At 30.8% G+C, this 15,844-nt stretch overlaps 3 protein-coding genes across 3 annotated transcripts; 2 read left to right on the plus strand and 1 right to left on the minus strand.

The window, feature by feature from the left end:
* Positions 1–2,144: 2,144 nt before the first annotated feature.
* LOC115722077 (uncharacterized) lies at positions 2,145–2,747 on the minus strand. Its single transcript, XM_030651196.2, has 2 exons — positions 2,369–2,747; positions 2,145–2,284 (listed from the first exon to the last, which is right to left on the minus strand). Exons 1-2 carry the CDS (start codon positions 2,591–2,593, stop codon positions 2,159–2,161), a joined length of 351 nt encoding a protein of 116 aa, XP_030507056.2. The 5' UTR covers positions 2,594–2,747; the 3' UTR covers positions 2,145–2,158.
* Positions 2,748–6,008: 3,261 nt separating this feature from the next.
* LOC115722617 (aspartate--tRNA ligase 2, cytoplasmic) lies at positions 6,009–9,926 on the plus strand. The gene is made up of 10 exons (XM_030651866.2): positions 6,009–6,676; positions 6,760–6,870; positions 6,984–7,097; positions 7,890–8,180; positions 8,270–8,380; positions 8,486–8,539; positions 8,796–8,875; positions 8,981–9,096; positions 9,255–9,369; positions 9,559–9,926. Exons 1-10 carry the CDS (start codon positions 6,122–6,124, stop codon positions 9,683–9,685), a joined length of 1,674 nt encoding a protein of 557 aa, XP_030507726.2. The 5' UTR covers positions 6,009–6,121; the 3' UTR covers positions 9,686–9,926.
* Positions 9,927–12,535: 2,609 nt separating this feature from the next.
* LOC115722934 (ribosomal RNA small subunit methyltransferase) lies at positions 12,536–14,884 on the plus strand. The gene is made up of 2 exons (XM_030652321.2): positions 12,536–12,994; positions 13,842–14,884. Exons 1-2 carry the CDS (start codon positions 12,680–12,682, stop codon positions 14,613–14,615), a joined length of 1,089 nt encoding a protein of 362 aa, XP_030508181.2. The 5' UTR covers positions 12,536–12,679; the 3' UTR covers positions 14,616–14,884.
* The last annotated feature ends 960 nt before the right edge of the window (positions 14,885–15,844 follow it).

The following is a 15,844-nucleotide window of genomic DNA, read 5'->3' on the forward strand; positions in this document are numbered from 1 at the left end:
CTTCTTAGTATAGGACATATACTTTTTAATTTGGCATATTTAAATCAAACTTAAAGTTTGTCAATAAAAGAAATCAAACTTAAAGTTTTCTACTTTATATGCATTAATTTAGCACTATAGTATAGGACATATACTTTTTAATTTGGCATATTTAGATCAAACTTAAAGTATTATTTAAATAAAGGCTAACATTATACAATCATTTATATGTTATAATGTTTTAAAAAGTCTATATAAAAAATAAAAACAAAGAGATGATTTATTTATTCTGCAAACAATCAAGTTTTTGATGAAAATGAAAAAGATAAAAAGACAAAAATAGAAAACACATTTCCCCAAAGTGTCATATAAATTTGATTAAATGTATAATAATAAAATTAAAAGATTAAGAAAATGACAAAAAATTGTCTCATATTTCAATTCTTCTATAGTAACAATAGATATAGATATATATTTTTCATGACAATTACTGGTTTGGGAAGATGAATGTGATTGAATTGCCTTATTCAATGAAAACTACATATTATATATAAGCCCTATAATGATACGTATTGCTAGTAAAGACTAATGAAATTTCTGTACACCTCTCTATTTCGGCATAATAAAAAAATTAGTTTAATTTTTATATATATAATCACTTATATTAAAGCTATTTATGATTATTTATGAATTTTAAAAAAATTCTAAATAAATTATAGTACTAAAAATAAAATTTAATTGATTATTTATTAGCTGTATAAAAAAATAATTATATAAAATAAAATATGTAAATTTTATTTTTAAGATTATAAATTATTAAAAAATATTAAAAAATTTATAAATAATCTTAAATAAATATAAGAGATACTATCGTAACAAAAATTTAACTAAAAAACTCTAATAGCATTAGTAATATTGCCAACACTAATTATCACTTTTTCCGAACAACCCATTAATTATTATCTCTCTATTCTTTGATGAATCTCCACTTAATTATTTAATATTATTATTAAATAATATTATTAGACAGTAGTAATTTTAGTACCATTTAAAATTAATGTCTTACCAACAATACTTTATAAAAATTATTAAATTAAATTATATAAAATTTAATACTTAATTATAACTTGTAATATTTCATTTTAAAAAATATTAAATACTAGTAATACATTTTTGAAGTTTCTCTTTTTATTTTTCCTTTTAGAAAATAAAAGGATTAAAAAAGACACAAAGCTAAAAAATCATTAGATCAATACAAGCACAGAGCATGGGGTCAAAGATAATAATGGCGACAGGACTGAGCTATGGACTAAACCGGATACAAACACAATCAAGATAAATGTTGATGCAGCTACGTTTACTAGTGAAAACAGATATGGTTATGGCATGGTTGCAAGGAACAACTCGGGCACTCTTATTAATAGCAAAGCTGGCTGTAATTCTGGAACCTTTACACCCGAAGTTGCAGAAATTATTAGCATTAAGAAAACCTTAAGTTAGATTAAAAGTCATAACTGACACACTGTTGAGCTAGAGATTGATAGTGCTGTAATTATGGAACCTTTACACCCAAAGTTGCAGAAATCATTAGCATTAAGAAAACCTTAAGTTAGATTAAAAGTCATAACTGACACATTGTTGAGCTAGAGATTGATAGTCTGTTTTCTGTTCACGCTATTCGAAGCAATATTTCTCTTAATTCGATTTTTGGTGTTCTTGTCCATGATTGCCAAACTCTTTTATCTTCTATCCCTTCTATTTAAATTCATTTTGTAAAACGTTCAGCAAACCAACTAGCACATGCTGTTGTTAGGATGTCCCAATCTTTATCTGAACGTAGTATCTATGTGTCTAATGCTCCAACAGCTCTGCTGGATATTATGTATTCAGAATGCTAAATTTAATAAAGTTCTCATTTCATAAATAAAAAAAAAAAAAAAAAAAAAAAAAAAAAAAAAAAATTTCTAATGAAAAAAAAATAATAAGTTCAAACCCAAAATTTTTAAAATATTAATTAATTGTAATACTATTACGTAACACTTATAAAAAAAAAAAAAAGAAATTAGCTAAAATTTAAAAGTTGATAAAGAAAAAACTAAAAAAAAAACAAAGTCTAATATCTGTGTAGACCTTAATTAATAATATTAAATAATAAAAAAGAATACAGTAAATATTAATATTAAGCAGATTTCTGAATTTTGGCTTTGGCATGCTCAGCAGCATCAGCAGCCTCGACTTGCATCTTTGCAGCTTTAAGCTCAGCTTCACTTGCTTCTCTCTCATTTTTTGCACTCACTTTCTTAGCCTATACATATAACATATATATATATATAAATACATATAATATAATTGAATTAAGAATATTAATTAATTAATTATAATTAATTACCAGACCAAAGATGGAGGCCTTCATATAACAAAAACTCTCTTTTAAGGACACTATGAAAGATAAACACCCCTTTTTAGCTCCCATTGACGACTTATTATTATTATTATTATGATCACCACCGCCGCCGATGGTCGTGGTAGTCGGCGGCGGAGAAGCTGAGGATGAGGATCTGATCTCTTCCATTAATTCAATAGAGAAAAGACAAAGACAGAGAGAGATGATCATGAAGAAAGAACATCACCGTTTCTTGTAGCTATCAAAGTTTGATGATTTTCATGGCTACCTACACGTGGAGGCTTCAAATTCACCCACGTTTCCAAAGCTTCGAGAGTTTTTTTTTTTTTTTCATAAACAATTTTCTTTTGTCACAATTCTCAATCTTTTTTATTTATTACTTTTGGTTGTAACACAATGACACAAAAATATTAATTTAACTTATAACACACTAACACTATACTAAACATGATATGAAATTTTTGCGAGTTCTTAGACAAAGTTTATGCAGATCATGTTCGTGTCCATTTTTATATATATTTTTTTAGTGTCCAACTATAGTGACTCCATATTATCTGTGGTAGTCAGTAGTTCCGTGATCTGTACTGGAAAACATCGAATAAAATGTGCAAACATTACTTGAGGAAGGTCAAGTGACATGATTCTGAAATTGTGTAGGTATGAGACTACACAGTTAAAGAGTGCTTAAATGGATTGATTAGTAATACCTATCTCAAAGTGCATCTTGTTTTTTAGTAGCCCATCACGAAAAAATACTCTACAGTTAAGCGTACTTGACTTGTAGTAATTTCAAGATGGGTGACCTCCTGAGAAGTTTTCTCAAAAAACGTGTGTAAGGTGTAACTGTCCAATAAAAACTTGAAACGGAGACGTTACATTATCAACTTAGATTCCTAACAAAATTACAAATACTTGGTCCATATCTAGACTAGGGCTCCATCAATTTGAAATTGAAAATATGTTATACAATTATTATCTCAATTGACATAACTTTCTTTACTTTCATAATGATTAACCTAGTTTTTGAGTCCATAAAAAAAACCTAGTTTATGAGACAGAAGAAAATGCATTATTTGTACTTTTCATAAAAACCTTTTCTATGCAATTGCCGACTTGTATTAAAGTAGTGTAATGCCATACAATATTATGTATTAGAAAAAGAACAAAAATACTCAAAGCCACTTTATATTTTATTAGGATAATATAATTCCCAAAAAAAATCTCACAGAAAATAGTAATATATTATTAAAACTCATTATTGTTAGTATGGGTATCCAACTTATAAAATAATATTCTTATGTTGTTGTCATGAACACATATGCCATGCCCTATAATAATAGTTATTCAAGCCTTTTCCAAAAAAATAAAGAAGAAGAAGACAAATATTGGTAATCAAATACTAAGAGCACTCACAATAATTTCTCTAGAAAAGTTTTAAAAAAAATTAAAGAACAAAATACGCTACGATAGATACTCTAAATATATTTTTATTAATTGTTTTGGATTTTAATAATTATTTTTGTATGGAGATGTGTGTACTATATATTAATATTATGAGTATATTGCTATTGAGCACCAGTAGTGCCCAGCACATAAGCGATATTGCCTAAAAGTTATTTTCATAAGTTATATGAGACCCGATACTTAATTACATTAATAACGGTATGACATTGAGGAGGGTGCTAAGCACCAACGGTGCTTTTTAGCAATTCTTTAATATTATATATATTTGAAATGAATAAAATAAATTAAAATTTAAGAAAAAAATAAAGTTTTAGTGATATATTTTTAAGAAATTGATTTATGGCGCAATGTAAAAGTGTATTGTAAAATAAAGAATGTAAAATTTTGTGATATATTTAAAGATAGAGTATAAAAGTTATTGGGAGTGTTCTAAACTAATTAGTATCATAAACCTAATGTTTATTTTTAGCGGCATAAGTATCTAATATTTGTAAAACTGTAAATTCCTTCCAATTTTGTCAGTACCAACTCTGTTTTAAATTTATTAGAAAAACATTTAGAAGTAGTTGATACTATATGTTTCTGTCTAGATCCAATGATTTAGAATTTAGGCCTTATAGGTACCCTGTTTAAGACAGTAACAGAGTACGTACAAATAAAATTAGAAAAAAATTACAGTTTTACAAACATTGAGTACCTATATTACTGAAAATAAATATTGAGTTTATGTCACTTACAAACTTAAAATATAACAATGAGGTTTTTACACCACATACTGAAATTTCTAACTTTTTTACTTTTTTTACAATGGGACGAATTTTTTTTTAAAATACAGTGTAAGTTTTATATTGTGTATTGTGTTAAGTTTTCACTGTTGCTCCACGATTGTTAGTTGTTCCACTGTTGTTTTACGGATGTTTTATAAAAAGACAGTATTTTTATAAAAAAATCTCGTGTAACAGTAAAATTATAAATTTTTACCCAAAATTTAATATTTTTATAAGAACCCCAATATAATAATTTCCAAGCATGTAACAACAGACTTATTACTTGTAGTGGTCAAAATTGGGTCTAGCCCAATACTTTTTAGCCCAGCCTTGTTAGAATCAATTTCGAAGCTAAGGCCCAATCTGTTTATCAACCAGCATGATGGGTTGGGTATGAATATGATAGACATGGTTCAAGATCCGGCCTACAACGTTGTCACAATAGCTTGGGGTTAATTGAAAAATACTTTTTTATTTATAAATTAACTAAATCTACCTTCAATTTATGTTTAATTAAAACATACTTCTTTTTATGTGTACTATACCCAAAATACTCTAACATAAGGGAATCACATGGAAAATATCTTGAAGTAACAGAAGTAAAATTAGTACAATCTTTAAAAAGGGAGATAAACTTAAAAAAAAAAAAAAGGTTAAAAATAAAAGAGACTAATATAAAAAGAGAAACTTACGAAAAATACTGGAAGTTAGGTAAACTTTTACAAAAATACTGTCACAGAATTTTTTTTTAAAAATACTGTGTTTTTATAAAACAACAGTAGAAAAAACAGTAGAACAACTAACAAACAACCGTAGAACAACAGTAAAAACTTAACACAGTATAAAACTTACACCATATTTTTTTTAAAAAAAAATTTACCTCACAGTATAAAAGTAAAAAAGTTAGAAAACTTAGTGCATGTTTGGCATCATAACTAAAAAACTGTTTTTTGTTTTTAAAAACAGAAAATTGTTTTTAAAAACAATCAAATTTACCTCTAGTTTTATATTTATTTGAAATATACCTCTTTTTATATGTATTGTACCCAAAATACCCTGACATAAGAGAGTCACATGGAGAGTATCTTGAAGTGATAGGGGCAAAATTCTTTTGTCAATATTGTTTTTAAAAATCACTAACCAAACGTGACTTGTGTTTTAAAAACTTCAAAAACTATTTTTTGTTCTCATTTCTAAAAACAATTTTTTAAAACAAAAAACAGAAAACAATACCAAACATGCTATGTGCTGTATTTATTCTATAAAAAAGATATAGAGTCTATTACGCATTATACATTTATGGGCCATAGTGTGGGCTTTAGGGGTTTGGGCCGGCTAGTCCAGTTCAAAGCCCATAGATAAAGTAGTTGGATAAAGAGAAGAAACCTCAAAAGTGAAATCTCCATATTAGATAGCTTCCTCCTCACAGTACTCAGTTTCCCATTTCTTCATTCTTATAAATATATTCTTCTATCGTCCACTCTCTCCATTTCTACTGCCAAAATCAATGTCTTCAGAATCCGAAACCTTATCATCTTCGGCCTCTGCGCCGCCACCACCATCGCAATCGGAAGAATCATCTCACGAAGACGATTCCAAATCAGTTAGCAAAAAGGCCGCTAAGAAAGAAGCCGCCAAGCTCGAGAAGCTGCGCCGCCGTCAAGAAGCCGCCGCCGCATTATCCAACGCCACCTCATCGCTTTCGGTCGAGGAAGATCCGCTTTCAGCAAACTACGGCGATGTGCCGCTCGTTGAGCTACAGTCGAAGGCTCCAGCTGACGTCAACAGCTGGACTGAGGTCGGAAAGCTTAACGAAGCCATGAAGGACCAGCATGTTCTTGTGCGAGGTCGTGCTCAGACGATCCGATCCGTTAGCAAGAACATGGCCTTCGTTGTTGTGAGAGAGCATGGTTTTACTGTGCAGTGCGTGATTACGGCGATTCCAGATGTTGTTAGTCGACAGATGGTTAAGTTTGTTTCCGGTTTGAATCGTGAGTCGATTGTTGATGTTGAAGGAATTGTCTCTGTGCCGAAAGATCCTATCAAGGGAGCCACGCAACAGGTATTTCCATCTTTGTAATTTTGAATAAATTTAATTGAAGGAAGTGTGTAACTGTGAGCTTAATTGGATTTTTGTTGTTTCAGGTTGAGGTTCAGGTGAGAAAATTGTATTGTGTGAGTAAGGCATTGCCGACCTTACCTATTATTGTTGAGGATGCAGCTCGAAGTGAGATTGAGATTGAAAAAGCTTTGCAGGTAATGTTTACCATTCTATATGTGTTTGATGATCTTGTTCTTAAAAAATATATATTTTGGCAGTATTTGATGAATTATAACGTGTATCTATCTTGAAAATTCTATTTCATCAGGCTGGAGAACAACTTGTTCGTGTTAATCAGGATACACGTTTGAATAATAGAGTTATTGACATTCGAACACCTGCTAATCAAGGAATTTTTCGCATTCAGTCTCAAGTTGGAACTGTAAGTTGCTACATTTTAATATGACTTCTCTTTTTGCCTTTGCTTAATATTAAATTATACATGGTCAATCTGTAAAAGACTAGGAATGTTAAGGTTCTCATTCATACATTTTATTTTTTAATGTCAATTGTGACCACTTTTCAATGAAAAGAAAAGTTTAGTTGTTATATGAGCTTTGTGTTACCTGTGTAAAATCATGACTAGTCCCTAAGGCTGTGTTTGGAAAGCCATGATGGGATTGGTTTTGAGTGTAGTTAGAGGTAATTACACTATTTGACATGCTTGTTTGATCATATAACTGAAACTGTGTAATTGAGGGATTCAGCTAAAAAAAATTGTGTAATTAAGGGGTTTCAATTACACTCTCTAATTCTCATGGACCTTATGAGAGTTGGGTGTAACTACATTGTGTAATTATTAAAAGTTTTCTATTTTAAATATTAACTACTATTTTTTGGTGCAATTACTAAACTATTTAGCTAAAGAAGATATTAAGAATTTATATGTAATTGCCACCTCGTATCCAAATACATCTTGTATTTTAAAATATAGTGTAATTACTAGACTGATTTAGTAATCACACAATGACTTCTAAACATGTTACCTTTAAATTTGGTTGTTGAAATTGTTTAGTTAATATAAGTTTGAAACACGTTGGCTAGCTGTTTGTCTCCCTCTTGATTTTAAATATATACTCTATTTCTATAACATTTTAGCTCTGCACTTTGACTTAACGGCATTTTGTTTTAGAAGATTTATTCCAGTAAATTTTGTGTCATGTTACCATTGCAGGTATTTAGACAGTTTTTGCTTTCCGAAAACTTTTTCGAAATCCATACTCCAAAGCTAATAGCTGGCTCCAGTGAGGGTGGTGCTTCTGTATTTAGACTGGACTACAAAGGGCAACCTGCTTGCCTTGCCCAATCTCCTCAGCTTCACAAGCAAATGGCGATCTGTGGTGATTTTGGGCGTGTTTTTGAGATTGGTCCTGTATTTAGAGCAGAGGACTCTTTCACTCACAGACATTTGTGTGAATTTACTGGACTTGATGTGGAAATGGAGATCAAGAATCACTACTTTGAGGTACTAACATGGAATATTTTAGGATTGGTAATGTGTTGCTCCTAAAATTTGCTATGTTATGATTTTGAGTATTCTATATGTTTGCTCAGGTAATGGATATTGTAGACCGGTTATTTGTTGCAATGTTCGATAGCTTGAATCAGAATTGTGAGAAGGAGCTTGAAGCTGTTGGGAGACAATATCCATTTGAACCTCTAAAGGTTGAGATCCATATTTATAAATGTTTTTATTAATATGTATTTGACTGTGTAGAAATATCTCATTTGATGTTTGAATCTGATTATTTATTGTCTTCAAAATTGCAGTACTTGAGGAAGACTCTTCGGCTTACATTTGAAGAAGGTGTTCAAATGCTCAAAGTATGTTATTTGTTGATTTATTACACTACAGATTTTAATATTTATTATATGTATAACTGTGGGAGAACGAGAAATTACTCTCTTTACAAAGGAACAAAAATTATTAAATTGCTTGTGGTCATTGGCAATAGATTAGTTTGATGGGATTGCTTAATATGGCTTTTATTAGGAGTCTTATATGTTATAAATAAAACCATGCCTTTGGATTTCTAATACCTAATTTAATCCTAATGTTGATTTTGACTTGCCTGTATAGGATGCTGGTGTTGAAGTTGATCCTCTAGGGGACTTAAACACTGAGACAGAGAGGAAATTGGGGAAGTTGGTTTTAGAAAAGTAATTTTCTCCTTAGACTACCTTTTATTCTACTTTGCATTTTGAAATTATGTTGTCATCTGCCTAAAGTAAATCCATGAACTAACTGGTTTCTACTCGATGTAGGTACGGTACTGAATTCTACATACTTCACCGCTACCCTTTGGCTGTTAGACCATTCTATACAATGCCTTGCTACGATAATCCAGCCTACAGCAATTCATTTGATGTCTTCATTAGAGGTAATGAATATCATTTACTTAACTGTTAAAATTCGGAACTGAAACTAAAACTAGTACAATAGATAACGTATTGAACAGAAAACTGTGTTTAGCTTGTAAAAGATATGGCGATCTTCAGGTGAGTCAAAGTAACTGATCTGAAATTTTCTTTCCTTTAGGTGAGGAGATCATTTCAGGGGCACAGCGTGTCCACGTACCCGAGCTCCTGGCAGAACGTGCACAGGGATGCGGAATTGATGTAAAAACAATATCAACATATATCGATTCTTTCAGGTATTTTTCTTTCTAGTACCATGTCATAATTTTGTTAATGCTCTTTTTATCTTCTACGCATTTTGAGTATAAGATTTACCAATGCCTTCTGGGTTTTGATTTCTTTTGCTTGTTAAAGAAATGTTGGGGTTCTTTTAGCTTTGGAAGTTTTATTAATTGCTCACTGTTCTAAAACAAAATAAAAAACAGATATGGTGCGCCACCGCACGGTGGTTTCGGAGTAGGGCTGGAGCGCGTAGTGATGCTGTTCTGCGGTTTGAATAACATCCGAAAAACTTCATTGTTCCCTCGCGACCCACTTAGGATTGCTCCCTGATAGGTCTGATGTTGAAATTCCTGACATAATTTAAGGTTTTGTTTTTGTTTTTTGCTGATGTGAAAATTATAACTTATGCCATATGGCTTCTTGTTTGGCCTTTCATGGTATTGGTATGGTAATATGTATGGAAAGTCAACTTCTTAAATTGATGATGGTGAAGATGATGAACATTTGATCATTCAAATTTATTTGCTTAACATATTTATAACAAAATAATTATGTTAGATCTATTTAATAAGTACTAATTGTGTTATTTTTTTTAATCGAATTTTTGTATTCTCTTATTTAATCGCTATAACCTACTTAATTGGTGTTCTTTATACATTATTACATATTTCATACGGTTTTATATAAAATTGAAATACATTAGCAAATTAGACAAAATAGAGGATATAGCTCATAGAGCAAAATCAACAAAAATCACCTAAGCATCGAAGAAGTGAGATAAAATGACTTTTGGTATTTGGAGTTTTGGAAGGGATAATTTTCAAATAGGAAAAATTGGGGCAAATGTTTTAGTATAAACTAAGATTTCATTTTCCATATTTTTTGCTGAGGAAATTTTCAGAAGAAGGGGAGAAAACTATCGGGACCACGCCTTCTCTACCATGCCACCTCGAACTAGATCTCCGATCCACCATGCCTGATTGTTGCCAGTCGACCTTCCTGTGGTGTTATCAGTGGGAGTGATTACCGAATTGACCTCACCCACATTCATTACTGTCTTTCTTACTCTCACCAGTGTCATCGTGTTTTAGGCTCGAAATCGTTATGGAAGGGAGGTTGAGGTTCAACTCGGCTTGTCGTGTTCGACTACCACAACTGATTTTGGTCTCTTTTAATGAGTGATGATCGATGAGGTTCGATACCCCAAGGTGTATAGGTAGAAATGTGAGGAAATTACACTACATACATCTTTTAGCTTTACTTTTAATTTTTATCCTTTTTTTCAAAATCTATTATGTTTACTTTTTTTTTTTCAATCATTCTGCCAATGTCACCCCTATCACTTCACGATAGTTTTCATTCTTTTATATTTCAAAATTTTGTCTTAACTTTCCTACAAATCTATTATGTTTGAAAATTATGTTTTAGTTATGTGAGTGTGTGAAGATAATTTGGGTACAATATTCATGAAAAGATGTATATTTGAATTAAATTTTATTTGAAGGTAAATTTAGTTAATGTATAAAAAAATAAGTATTCTTTAACTTCTCCGTATATATGAATCCTGGGTCCATAGCTCTAATGGGATTTACCTGCTCACTACCTATGACAAATAGGTCTGGGACTTTGCAATTTGGGCCTCGACAGATATGTGTGATCCGTTTGTTCCAGTTTGGGAAGCTCAATTTCTTTTTAAGTTTAGATTTTTTTTTTTTATTATTTTGTGGGTATTATATGAATATATAGTGGAATAATTTTTTTAATCTTATGGTGCTGGGTATAATAAATAATTTGTTTAAAAAATAAAATAAAATTAAAAGTTATGTCAATATAAAATCATCAACAAACCAAACAAGAGAAGGAAAAAAAGTAAGGAAATTGAGAAGTTATAGTTAGCACTTCACAAATAGTTCAGGCTGAAAAAAGGTAGCAATTCGTGTTGACGTGTGATGTTCGTGTTATTCAAGTTGATATGTTTAATTGATTAACTTTAACTTAATCCATATATCTTTCGTGTCAAAAAATTTCAATTCTAACTCGACCTGTCGTGTTTTCGTGTTGACCTGTCGTGTTCGCGAACGTCGACTATACTTATGTTTAGGATTGTTCAGAAATGATCCAATCCAATAACAAATCCACCGTTAAAAATTGGATATCCAATCATGATTGGATTGGATCAGATGATATTTTTGAAAAGAGTAATTTGCGACATAAATACTTTAGTTTAACTTCCACCTGTAAATAAATACCTAAGTTTTAACTTTCAGTTGCAAATAAATACTAAGTTTAACTTTTAGTTGCGAATAAATACCTAAGTTTAATTTTTAGCAGTAATAATATCTAAGTTATATTTCTCGAACTCTGTAGGTACGTAACCGTTAAATATTAAGCCATTAAATTCACGTGTCATTTTTTTTATTGGTATATTTGAAATAATTTTTTTTTTTTAAATAATAAAAATTTAATCACTTGGATCAATCTATTGCCACGTGACAACTTACTTAATCAGGTACCTATAGAATTTATAAAATTAAAAAATTAAACTTCCGCAAATTACTCTTTTGAAAATCCAATATTAGATCGATCGGTTATTGGATGACCTGGAAATACAATGAATCCAACCGACTAATCTAATTCAATACCCATCCAATATTAAAATAAAAAGATATAGGGTGATTCTACAATGCACCCCCTTAAAAGGATGTATTGATGCACCCTTAACTTATTTCGGCATTCAGAAAAAAAATTTAATCTAATTTTTTTTCATATTCATGTACGTTATAGCTATTTAAGATATCCTACAAAATTTTGAGAAATTCGGAATAATTTACAATATAGAAAACAAAGTTCAAACACTCGATTTTACACGCGTATAAAATAAAATAGTCACGCGTGCAATACAATGTTTGAACATAGTTTTCGGCATGTTAAACTTTTCCAAATTTCTTAAAATTTTGCAGGATGTCTTAAATAACTATAACGTACATGACCATGAGAAAAAATTTGACTGAAAAATTATTTCGGATGCTAAAATTGATAAGGGTGCATCAATGTATCCATTTTAAGGGTGTGCATTGTAGAATTTTCCAATGATATATATATATATATTAAATTTATAATATTAAATATATTATAATTTATTATATATTTATATAAAAACATTAAAAAAAAAAAAAAAAGCAAACCCTAAAATCTCATCAGCCACCGCTCTCTCTCTAGTCTCTTATTATATATATATATGATATTGTGAAATTTCAATTAATTTCAGAACGAAACCAAACCTCCGAAAACGAACGCAGTCTCTCTCTGCTCTTTGGATCATCAATGGCGGGAGGTAAGGCCAGGAAGGACAAACCGAAGCCAAACGCTGCGGCTCACGCTCCTTACCAAGGAGGCATATCATTCCACAAGTCTAAAGGCCAACATATTCTTAAAAACCCCATGCTTGTCGACTCCATTGTTCAAAAATCAGGGATTAAGACCACTGATACCATTCTTGAGATCGGTCCTGGTACTGGAAACTTAACCAAGAAGCTTTTAGAAGCCGGAAAGATGGTTATCGCAGTTGAGCTTGACCCTCGTATGGTTCTCGAGTTGCACAGACGATTTCAGGGTACTCCTCTTTCCAATCGTTTGAAGGTTTGTATATACTAATAATTTAATGATAGTTTTGAGATCAAGTTTTCTCTTTTCTTCTAAAGTTAGGATTTTTGTTGAAGGTTTTAAGGGTTAATTGATTGATTTTTGTAGTTATAGAGTTTTAACACTGGGATGAGCTATATGAATATGTGTATGTTATATATGTATATCTATAAATATATATATATATTTTAATCAGATAACGAGTGAAAACGATTAATTGAAACATATTAATATTGAGCCCACTAAAACAATGTCAAAACTGTTATAATCAAATTCTGTTTGTTCTATGAATTACCAAACAACGTAATGTAATGTAAAGCCATTGCAAAGTTTTTAAAGCGAAACCAAACAATGTATCAGTGTAATGGTTGGTAATAATGATTCTATTATAATTTCCACTACATTAAACCAAACATTGCCTAAATATGCTAATTGGCAACATAAAAGAGTAACTTTTAATTATGATCTCTAAAACTATCAATAGCTATATGGTTATGTTGTATACTATTTTATTGGAACTATGATTCATAGACCATTTCTCATAAAAATATTGGCTTTAAGCCATGAACTAAGTGCTAGTTGGAAACAGAAAAGAGCAACTTCTAATTATGAGCTCTAACGCTATCATTAGTTTTTATCTGAACAAAGCTATAGGGTAATGGGTATGTTGTATGCTTGTTTATTGGAACTATATTTTATGGACCATTTCTCATAAAAATAGTGGCTTTAAGCCATGAACTAAGGATGCTAATTTGCTTTAAATTGTGAGTTGTTGATTGAAACTGTTATTGTTGAAAATTTGGCAATTTTTCTATTTGATGATCCTTGTATATGATATTTGTAGGTTATTCAAGGAGATGTGCTGAAAACTGAGCTACCTTATTTTGATATATGTGTGGCCAACATTCCCTACCAAATTTCATCTCCACTTACTTTCAAGTTACTAAACCACCAACCTTCATTCAGGTGTGCAATCATCATGTTTCAGAGGGAATTTGCAATGAGACTGGTTGCTCAGCCTGGGGACAAGCTATATTGTCGTCTCACTGTCAACACCCAACTCTTATCACGAGTTTCACATCTTCTCAAAGTTGGGAGGAACAACTTTCGTCCTCCCCCAAAAGTGGATTCCTCCGTGGTTCGAATCGAGCCAAGGAAGCCACGGATTGAAGTGAAGCAAAAGGAATGGGATGGATTCCTGCGAATTTGTTTCAATCGAAAGAACAAAACGCTGGGTTCGATCTTTAGGCAGAAGAGTGTCATCAATTTGCTGGAGAAGAACTACAAGACTGTTCAAGCACTAAAGCTCTCAGGACAGAGTAGTTCCATGGAAGAAACGGGTGATCATATAGACTTTTCGAAACTCGGGGAGGCCAATGAAGATTTAAGTATGGATTTAGATGATGATGTTGATGACGATGAGGATTTTGATGGAGCTGATGAAGAAATGGAAGTGGAAGATGGTAATGTAGGAGGGGAGACATCTGAGTTCAAAGCCAAAGTCTTGGCAGTGTTAAAGGAAGGTGACTTTGAGGAGAAGAGATCATCTAAGTTGACACTACAAGAATTCTTATACTTGCTCTCTTTGTTTAACAAAGCTGGCATACACTTCTCCTGATTTTGATTTTGAGTGTAATTTATAACCAAAATTTCAAGATTTTAAGATTTTGATTTCTCTTATTTTATAATTTTGTAAAAGCTTTTCCCACACAAGGTATTACTAGTTAAATTATTCTTGTTGCTCAGTGAGTTGAATGAGCACGAGAAAAAAAAAAACTTGAGACCAAGAGGATTATTGGGTGTTTCGGCTCTGTTATATGAACTTAGATCTTTAGTAACTAGGGAACTATACATAATTGCTCGTGCTTTATTAGATTTTTATTTAAAGTTGTTGTTAGGGTTGTTTTTCTTTTGATTGTTAAAGATTTTAGTTGCCTATATTTGTTAATGTTGTTTTCTCAACATAATTTTTATGTAATGAATTATGTTCGATTTAACTATCAATAAAATCTTTCATTAACTTTAAATAAAAACACCTATTTTTTTTTTTAATTTTAATTAATCATCATCCCTAATTACCAAATCTTTATTATAGTTTGGCTAGAGTTTCTATGAGGAGAAATGGATAACAGTAGCCAATCTTAAAACACAAATTTGTTCAGTGTGATTACATTTTAATCAATTACATTGTTAAATAAGCGTAAATTTACACAATTATTTTTTTTTATCGCAATTTCTTAGAACATGATGTTCATCAGTTGAGTGATCCACTAGTAGAGAAGAAGCAAAGGTGGTGATCCATTCGAATGGCGCAACATAATCTTTCTTCTTTCTAAGTAGAGAGATGGGAGTTTAGGCAAGGAGCAAGAACATGAAGGTAATGGAGAGTGGTGTTAGGGTAAAAAAAATAAGTTTTGTGAAACCATAGGATTGGTAGGGGCGTTCATCCGATCCAATCTGCACTTTTTTGGTAAAACAACATCCAATCCGCACTAAGTGCGGATTTCATATTTTGGATCCAATCCGATCCGCATAATAGTTTAAATCCGATCCAATCCAATCCGCAATAGTGCAGATTGGATCGGTTATTTTTTTAATAATAAATTATTTAATATTTCATAGAAAAAAAATTAAAAAAAGACTATTGTTTCTTAATCTCAAATAATAATCTATTTCCATCTCCATTTATATATAAATCAAACCCATATAATTTACACTAAAATATATATATATATATATATATGTATTTATTATTAAAATAGATAAATTAGTATATATATATTTAAATTTGTGTGTATGTGTCATTGTGAATAGAATAATTTTTCTAGTGTTTTTTATTATAAAATA

This window comes from Cannabis sativa, chromosome 9 (assembly GCF_029168945.1).
Source record: "Cannabis sativa cultivar Pink pepper isolate KNU-18-1 chromosome 9, ASM2916894v1, whole genome shotgun sequence".
NCBI lineage: Eukaryota > Viridiplantae > Streptophyta > Magnoliopsida > Rosales > Cannabaceae > Cannabis > Cannabis sativa.